This window comes from Coffea eugenioides, unplaced genomic scaffold, assembly GCF_003713205.1.
Source record: "Coffea eugenioides isolate CCC68of unplaced genomic scaffold, Ceug_1.0 ScVebR1_2291;HRSCAF=3292, whole genome shotgun sequence".
NCBI lineage: Eukaryota > Viridiplantae > Streptophyta > Magnoliopsida > Gentianales > Rubiaceae > Coffea > Coffea eugenioides.
In genome coordinates, this window is record NW_020862765.1 from 7,643 (window position 1) to 16,865 (window position 9,223).

Below are 9,223 nucleotides of genomic sequence, written 5' to 3' on the forward strand. Positions count from 1 at the left end.
TCAATAAAATTATTTATCTTTTTTCGAAAAAAAAAAAGAGATGGATCATAGTCTGTGTTTGAATAAATTCACCACAGAAAGTAATTGGATTTGTGACTATTTCACCTCAGAAAGGAAACTACACAATCACAATTAATAATTCTTCCCTTGCCGAATTTTGTCTTCTTTCACATATTGTGTCTTGTCTATTTGTCGAATGATTCGCTGCACCCGATATTGAAACAATTGTACCGAAAGAAACAAACATCACTTGGCATCTTGGCGAGGAACAAGGTACCTGCATTTGGTCAAAAACATAGGCCTTTCCGAAGTTCCGCTAATCGGATAATCACTGGTCTATCTTTAGCATAAGACCTCGATGATTGTCATTTGGGGGATTTAAATGCAAGTGGAGACTACAGTGGTGGAACGAAAAGATTAAAACCTAATAATAACAGTTTCTTAGCCCCCGGGGCTAGAGCTGGTGATAGTACCCCGGTTGGGGGAGTACCTCGACGAAGGTTCGAATCTCGGGTAAAGCGGTCAGTGAAAAAGTTGGGCAGCCTCTCCCGACCTGTAAAGGATTAATTAGGTCATTAGGTATTACCAGTCCGAAAATCCAGATACCTCTATGTTGCCAAAAAATAAAATTAAAAAATTAAAAAAATAATAATAACAGTTTCTTGTGAAAAACTACAATTGGAATGGTCTAAATTCTGAGATGAACTGGGCCAAAACTTTTTTTTTTCTCTTACCCCTTAAATAGAAGGAGATATTGCACAAAATTAAAAAAAAGAAGAGGAGGGGAGTGTAATTATGAAAATTGGGGTTGGTTTCCACTCCCAAAATGCCAATCTACATTTGCATGGTTTAATTTATATAAATCTAATAATAATTTTATTAATCATTTTATTAAAGTTTTAGTAAAAAAATTTATCATTTTATCATAGTAATATAACATCTTCCTTATTTCATACAATATATTTATATAACAACAATAACATAGCATTTATTTTATATTATCATATAAAAACTTGCATATATATATATAATGTTATATTAAAATATGGGTGGATGTATGCTCCGTCCCCTATCCCATTTAATGCAGGGGAAGAAAACTTCCACTTGCTCCGCTGTCACCTAGCTTCAAATCCTCTGTCTCCAAAGTAGTCTCTGTCTCCTCTGTCCTTTATTTATACAGTTGCCACGTGTCTTTAATCTTTTGCTAACCCAAACTCAAATAAATTTTGGATTAAATAACTATTTCTTGCAAACAAGTGAATTTTGGAATAACTAAAATTTAATTATAAACAAGAAAATATTACCTGTGACAATTGCGTTGAGCATAACATACGTTGGCTATTTGGTTCCCATATGTTTAAACTAGAGGTGGCAAGATGGGTGATTTGGGCGGGTTTGGGTTGGGTAAAATGGGTAATGGGTATAAGTGAGTCAACCCATTTATATCCATTTAATTAGATGGGTATAAATGGGTAAGTCAAAAAATGAGTTGGGTAACCCAATTATCCATTTATAACCCATTTATTCTAAATTTTTACAAGCTCATATAAATTCATTTTTAAACTAAATTATCAATTTATACCATTTTACACCCATCATTAATTTTAAATATTTACTTATTATGCCAAATAAGTCTAATTATCAATTTTTTTTCCATCCGCATGCCATGTCGCAAAATTACATATTATTTAATAATTGAACAATGAGAATCTAAAATTTTGGACTAAATAATATGAAAGTTAACAAAAAAATTTAATCCAAAACTTTGAACCCCTAGTATTTGTGATTTTTATTTTTTGGACACACTTTCAATAATATTACTTACTTGTTTTCGATGAAAGTTGAAGTGGACATATAATGTAAGTGGTGCAAGTTTCTAACCTGATCCCCGAAATTCAAAGGAAAAACAGTCCGCAATGATCTATGCTAGACTAGCAACAAACATGCAATCCAACTCCAAATGCAAATAATTTTGAACAGGGCAGGGAGGATTTGATTGGAACATAGGAAGAGATTATGAGTAGGAAGTTTTAAATTCAATACCTTTTCTTTATAAAAAAAAAGAAAAAAATTAAATAATTTTTGACAGCCTTTTTTTTTTCCCATGGTTAAGAAGCTTTTTTTTTTTTTTTTTTTGTGTCAAAGTTAAGAAGCATTTGGTTAAGTAGAAAAGACGAAATGAAGGGAAGGAAATGGGTGATTTGACGGGGTTAATTGTCGGTCAAAGAAAAAGTTTGGAAGTTGGGGTTGGGTGAGGTGGTGCCAGCTCTTTTTCACCCCGAGAAATACAAAAGGTTTGGGAATGTAAGTTAAATGGGTTAGATGGGTTACCCAATTATACCCATTTAATATATGGGTATAATTGGGTAACCCATTTATATCCATATATAAAAATTTAATATACCCATATTCAATTATTAATGGGCGGGTATGGATAAAATTAGTTAAATGATTTTATTTGACACCTCTAGTTTAAACCATCTCTACTACCAGTAGGACCTTCATGCACATGCTTAAAAATAAAAAATATAAATGAATAATTATATCATCAAGACTCAAAAAAATTATATCAGCATAATATCTAATTAAAAGCTTGCTTTTCATGCAAACAACCCATGGTTTATTTGAGTTTGGATTAACAAAAGATTAGAAATACGTGGCAGCTGTATAAATAAGGGACAGAGGGGACAGAAACTACTTTGAAAACAGAGAATTTGAAGCCCCGCCACCTCGCCTCATTCCTCCTTCTGTGTGAGACGGGCATTTGCCCGTTGTCATCTCTACCCCTCACCCAATTATTGTTTTATTGGAATCAATTGTTCAATGCCAACAAAATTGGCTATAATTACTCTCTAATTACTATAATTTATTTAACTAGATGGGATTTTAATATAGAACTGATAAGTATTTTGAGCATGACTGGACTTTCTGCGTCAAAAGCCTCACAGTTCTCGCAGATGAAACCTACCACATTCCACGATGAGTGCCTCCTAAGAGCAGCTCAAATTGCTCGAGAAAGCTTAACAATAATAAAAATCGTTACTATTTGACAATCCCAATATGTAAGTAGTAGAGTGTATTTTTAGCAGAGAATCTATGGCTGAAAATAAGCATCCAGTGCTAATATATGAAAAACGCTGTAATAATTGCACCAAGCCGTAATAGTTGACGCTGCTCCTAGTTTCTCGTTCTTTCGCCTGTGATAGGAAGATTAAGAGATACCTACGAAATAACCTCGAAACTATCAAGGAAAATGGTTTTGTAAATTGGGTGCTCACCAATCACCGCAAACCGATAATAATAATATTATAGGCTCATTTTGGATTGTAAATTATTTGAGATATTTTTATTGTAACACTTTTTATAATGTGATGTATGTGAGATAAAAAGATAATTGAGAAGATAAAAAAAATGTGTTAGAAATTGTAATGATGATATAAGTAAATAAATTTTGACAAATAATCCTCTATCCAAACAAACCAATAATGCATAAATCGAACCTCCCTATTTTGTATAATCCAATTAATTCATCACCAACACCCTAAAGGAAGAAGAACATAAGGAGGAAATTTGACTTTGTATTAAGGTCTTCTGGAAACTCATCATCATGCACGCAGAAATATTTTGCTTCCTTAATTGTGAAATCCTTCCCAAAAAAAAAAAAAAAAAAAGGCATCACATACTCTTTTTGTCATTTGATTTCTGATAAGTCGGTCAGATAGACGAAATTTTGACCATGAAGATGGATCTGTCTAACATTTTCTTGCTGCACTTATTAATAGTAATAATAAATAAACAAACATATATACGACTGTATTGACATCCTTTTTGCCTCCACTTCCAAGTTCCAATTTCCAATTTCCAAGTTCCAGCCCACAACTTTTAACCGTTTCTATTTTCACCGATAAGTGAGAAAGTCACCATCTTTGGTCTTGTCATTTAGCTCTGCCACAGAAGAAGAGAGGAGACTGAATTGGGGCTTCGCCAGCCAGCCAACCATTCTTTTTCAAGCAAATGGCTGTTAAGTTGTAGTGTTCTCGGGACATGCGCTTTAAGCAAATAATTTAAATTTGTCACCAAGGCAATTTTAACCGAACGAGGCACAACACAAAATTGAATTGAATTGAAAACAGGTTTATTGGGTTTCAAGATCATCAAGAGATAGCTAGAGACTGCAATTAACAAAAGACCATTTGAAAATCGAACTTCAATCTCCTTCTGTTTCAATAGTGTGTATAGCTTTAAGCCAACAACAATAACTTCAGCGTACTAGAATTATACTAAACGGACAGAACAATTTGGTTTACTTTTTGATGTACCGGATATAGTCGTGGCAAAGACTCTGTGAGCCCTGCTTAATAAATGAATTTTTTGAACGTTTATCTCAAAGTTTACTATAATTTGCTATAAAAGTTATATAAAAAAATTTTTAAAATGTACCGTTTAAAGATTTTGTAAAAAATAAATTCGGCTAAAAACTTGTTTGACAAACAGTTATACATCTATCTAGGGAAAAGTTCATTTCAAAATCCAAAATTTTAAATTACAGTTGAAAATTTCTAAAACCAGTCTGCAGGCAGGGTACTCAACCAAGTAATGCTGATGGGATAAGCACTAGTACTAAGTACTAACACAAAACAATGCACCAGGAACACTGCAGAAAACAGCACCACGCCACCAATGCCAATAGCCAATATCGTCATCCACTGTGGAAAAAAAGCTTTAAATGGCCACTCTCCAAACACATCTCCCAATCCCCTATCCCAAATAAGCTCTCCCACTCTCCGCTGCTGTTGCTGTTTCATTGGTAACAGTAACCTCTAACCCCCTCCCACTCCCAAGCAGTCTCTCAGTTTTTCTGCAGGCGCCGTCTCTCTTTTCTTACACCATACTACTACCACCACCACCACCACAATCCTCCTACATGGCTATTATGACTACTAGTACTGCTATTCCTATTTTTATTTCTTTCTGTCTGTCTCTCTCTTCCTGGAATCCCTGATCATTATATCATATCTTTCTCCCCTTCAACTCAACTTACATAAACCAACCCCCAAAAAAAAAACGGAGCTACATATATTCGCTCTTCAATTTCATCCTGGAATCCTTCAGTCATCATCAACTCTTCACGACCACAATCTCTCTTCTTCTAACCCTTCAACCCCCACGGACTTCTCTCTTTTATATCTGCATCCAAAATTCAAATTCAAGATGGTGATGTCCCTCTACTTTTTTTTTTCTTTTCTTAATTTCTCTTTGTAAGTGAATATACAAATTGGGTCCTTCTATTTTTAAAAGGCAGATAACTATAGTACTAGCTGATGGAGTTTTGGTTGTTCTTGATGAACGTTTTTGGTTTGTGCAGTTGGAAACTTCAACACTTCCTCAGTGGCTAATAGCCCTTTTGGGAGAGAAGTTCTTCAACGCCTGTATAATTCATGAGGATGCTAAGAAGAATGAAAAGAACGTATTTTGTTTGGATTGTTGTGAAGGCATCTGCCCGCATTGCTTAAGCGTTCACGCCTCTCACCGCCTCTTACAGGTATTGTTATTCTTCGAAATTCATCAAAATTCAGGGAAAAGAAAAGAAAAAAAGCTCAAAATTATGCATGTGGTGATGTGTGCATCTTTTCTGGAAACTGGTCTTCAATTCAATTTTAATGTCTTGGTTTCAGATAAGAAGGTATGTTTACCATGATGTGATAAGACTGGATGATGCTGAGAAATTGATGGACTGTGGTCTTGTTCAAGTAAGCTAATTTCAAAAAAATGAAATCAAATTTCAATTAAAGAAGGACATTTCAACTTTGTCTTGTTCATCGCATTGCTTATGTTCCCCTCTTTTGCAGTCTTACATCACAAACGGTGCAAAGGTGGTATTCTTGAATCAAAGGCCTCAAACAAGGCCCTCCAGATTCTCTGGCAACACCTGCATGATCTGTGATAAAGGCCTTCAAGAGCCTTACATCTTCTGCTCTCTCTCTTGCAAGGTTCTCTATAAACTAATCCCCGAAGAACAGAAAAGAATTGAAAAACAGAACAATTTTGTTTCTTAGTCTTCAATCTATAAGCCAACGAATAATTCTTCATTTTCCAATTTTTTTGGCGACCCAGGGTTTTCTCAAATGGGTTTTTCTTGATTTTGTGCAGCTACAGTACATACTAGGAACAGGGGGCAAGCTTTCGAAGTATGTGTACGAATGTGTGAATATAACTTTTCCTGAACCGGGTTTCGACGATGGACAAATGACCCCTGAAACGGTTCTTGAACCGGTCGCTTCAATTAGGACGGAGTCTGGATCGAGCGGTAGCGTTGGAAATGGTGGAGGAGCTAGCTGCCGGACGCTTGCTTGTACTGCCACGACAGAAATTGTGAGGAAGAAGAGGAGCACCATTTCTGCTAGCTTTCGTCCGGTTTGTGGTCCGGTTTTGGAGATATCGAACCGGAGGAAGGGTACGCCCCAGCGGTCACCACTTTATTGATTTGTGTACGGAATACTGACAAGGGGGGAGAGAGAGAGAGAGAGAGAGAGTTGAGGTGAAGGGGATTGGGCGTAATTTGGTATTTTGTGTCCCTTTGGAGGGTAACTTAAATAGATTGAACAATGGTCCTTCCCATGTCCCAATTTTGTAGATATCACCACCACCTCTCTCGTATTATAGAGGATTGAGTTCAATTGTCATACTAGTTATAGTTGTAGTATCGATATTCAAAAGAAAAGAAAAAGGGAAAGGGTATTAGTGATGGTTACTACAATGTTGTTCTTTCTCTTCTTCTTCATGGTTTAATTGCTGTTGGAATTTACTTAATGGCCATTTACTTGATACTAGTTTGTGTTCTTCTTTGAAGGGAGCTTACTTGATGGCAGTTTGTGTTGTGCTAACATCTACTCAGCTGAACTGCTGCACTTGATTAGGATGCTAAAAAAATTGTCAGTCTGTTCTACAGGAAATTAAAAAAAAAAAAATCTAAAGTCTGAGGGAGTTCATTTTTTGCTTTTTTTTTTTGGGGTATGAGTTGGAGTTATAAAGGGGAAGCATTAGGAAAAGTGTTGAGTTAGAGCCTGGGAATTGGTTTTGTTTCTGCTGTGGTTTTTGTGAATAGAGTTTTTGGTAGAGATTTTTGTCTACTTAATTTTACAGCTTATTTTTTTGATGGTAGGAACTAGGAATTGTTGAATTAGTAGTTATTCCAATACTGAAGCTGGAAAGTTTTGGAACCGAGGCAGATTAATGGAGTGTTTTCTAGAAATCAAGTAAATATGATTGAAGGGCATAACTAGTTCTTGCAGTAGTAATGATCTGTTAGGTCTTTCGTCCCACTTTGATAATCTTATTTTTTTTTATTTTTAAGTTTAATTTTTTAAAGTAAGGGTCAAAGAATTGTTGCAGCTCTTGATAATTTGGACATCACTTTGATAGTCTTTTCATCCGTTTTAAATTATAGTTCATTTTCAAATGAATAATATATAGTTAACTTTTAATTTCTTTAAAATATTCTGATTTAATGTATTTTGTTATCAATAAATATAACCTATCATATTCATTAATTACTTTTATTCATGTCCTGAATGGTGTAACTTTTCATCAATATTATTATTGCAATCAACATAAAAGTATGGTGGTTAATTATAAAACTAATATTAATGTAAGGGTGTTTTTAAAAACTAGAAAATTATATTTACTTTTCTAATAAAGTTAATTAAATTTTCTTATACTGTGTGAAAAAAATTAACATTATTAAAGTGGGATGGAGGGAATAATTTATTTGTGTCAGTCTCCTGGTGGTGTAATTTATGGCAGTTAAATATATTTCAGTTTTGGGATCTTCTTCCAGTTTGGCTTAAAATATTGGCAAGAATTTTATATTGGAGGATTAGTGAGATTGGTCTAACATCTGAAAGGCTGAAAATCTGCAAATAGTAATGGGGACAAGTTGAATTATGGCAGTATGACCCCCACCATCCTTCTTATTCTTGATGAAATCCTAGAATTGCAAACCACCACCAATCCCTTAATTAGAACCTCTCTTCTCTTTTGTTTCTTTCTCCTCTTTTTCTTTCTTTTTTTCTTCCCTAGAACCGAACAGAGACAAAACTATTTACAGCGCAAGGTTTATTCATGCATTCCCCAACGTCTAATTCATATCATATTAATTTTCTTGAGAAGGGAAAGTCTTGACTTTCAATTATTGTTATGTAGTACTGTCTTTGTCATATTTTGATAGTTTTAGTTTTTTTTCACACAATTTAAGAAAAAATAGTTAATTTTTTTAAAAAAATAAATTTAGATTACTATTTTTCTAAAATACCCTTACATTAAATAAAGTTGGTTTTTCATATATTAATATGTTTTGAAAAATCTAAATACATTAAATGGGGTTGGTTATATTAAATACTAACAATCTATATTAAATAAGGTAGTTTATAGTAATAAGAACTTACGTTAAATAAGAGTATTTTAGAGAAATTAAAAAATAACTACATTTTTCAATTGGAAAGTGGACTACAATTTGGGACAGACGAAAAAAGAACACAGGACTGTCAAAGTGGGACGGAGGGAGTATTTGCTGAAAATTGGTTGGTTCTACTTTTATATCCAAAATTCAAAAACAAATTTCAGCAATACTGATACAGCTAATTTTGCATGTTTAAAGGCTTCAAGTATTTAGTTTTGTAAGAATCGAAACTAACCCGGATGGTTCAGACTTCCGATATAAAGTTCTGAATTTAGGATCTTCTATTTCTAATCTATCCCATCTTACAGTACGATCCAATCCTACTCCAGCAAGATCATACGTACTTGAATCCCACTTAACATAAAATTAAGGATTATCAAAGTTGTTAAATGTGCATTTATTGAGATCAAAGAATCCGTGATTTTATAGCTTTGATTCCTTTGAGGCAGTCAATTCTTGAAGGGCGGGCATTTTTTGTCTATGATTTGATGCCTCTAAGCTTTTCTTCCTCTTCTTTGTACCTGTCTCTGAAATTCTGGTCAAGAAAGAGAATGCCTGAATGTGAAGGGAGGGAGGACCACAACGCTCAGAACTGCGAGTCTGGGGAACAACATTACACTCAAGAATCAAGATGTTGTCCAAAGTATTTGTTGGAAGCTGCAATGCGAATTATTCATGGCAAACATTTACTTTGCACTCATCAGCTTGTTCTGAATCGATTCCAACGGTATCTATGTTGTATATCATGTTTGCTTATGTGCCATC

At 34.3% G+C, this 9,223-nt stretch overlaps 1 protein-coding gene across 1 annotated transcript; it reads left to right on the forward strand.

The window, feature by feature from the left end:
* The first annotated feature begins 5,096 nt into the window (after nucleotides 1-5,096).
* On the forward strand, nucleotides 5,097-6,728 carry LOC113756411. The gene is made up of 5 exons (XM_027300095.1): nucleotides 5,097-5,214; nucleotides 5,366-5,542; nucleotides 5,676-5,750; nucleotides 5,850-5,990; nucleotides 6,151-6,728. The coding sequence occupies exons 1-5, from the start codon at nucleotides 5,212-5,214 to the stop codon at nucleotides 6,481-6,483; spliced, it is 729 nt and encodes a 242-aa protein (XP_027155896.1). The 5' UTR covers nucleotides 5,097-5,211; the 3' UTR covers nucleotides 6,484-6,728.
* The last annotated feature ends 2,495 nt before the right edge of the window (nucleotides 6,729-9,223 follow it).

Coding starts and splice junctions, on each gene's coding strand:
- LOC113756411 (XM_027300095.1), top strand. Junction 5,751..5,849: donor TGGACTGTGGTCTTGTTCAA/GTAAGCTAATTT, acceptor CCTCTTTTGCAG/TCTTACATCACAAACGGTGC. Junction 5,991..6,150: donor TCTGCTCTCTCTCTTGCAAG/GTTCTCTATAAA, acceptor GATTTTGTGCAG/CTACAGTACATACTAGGAAC.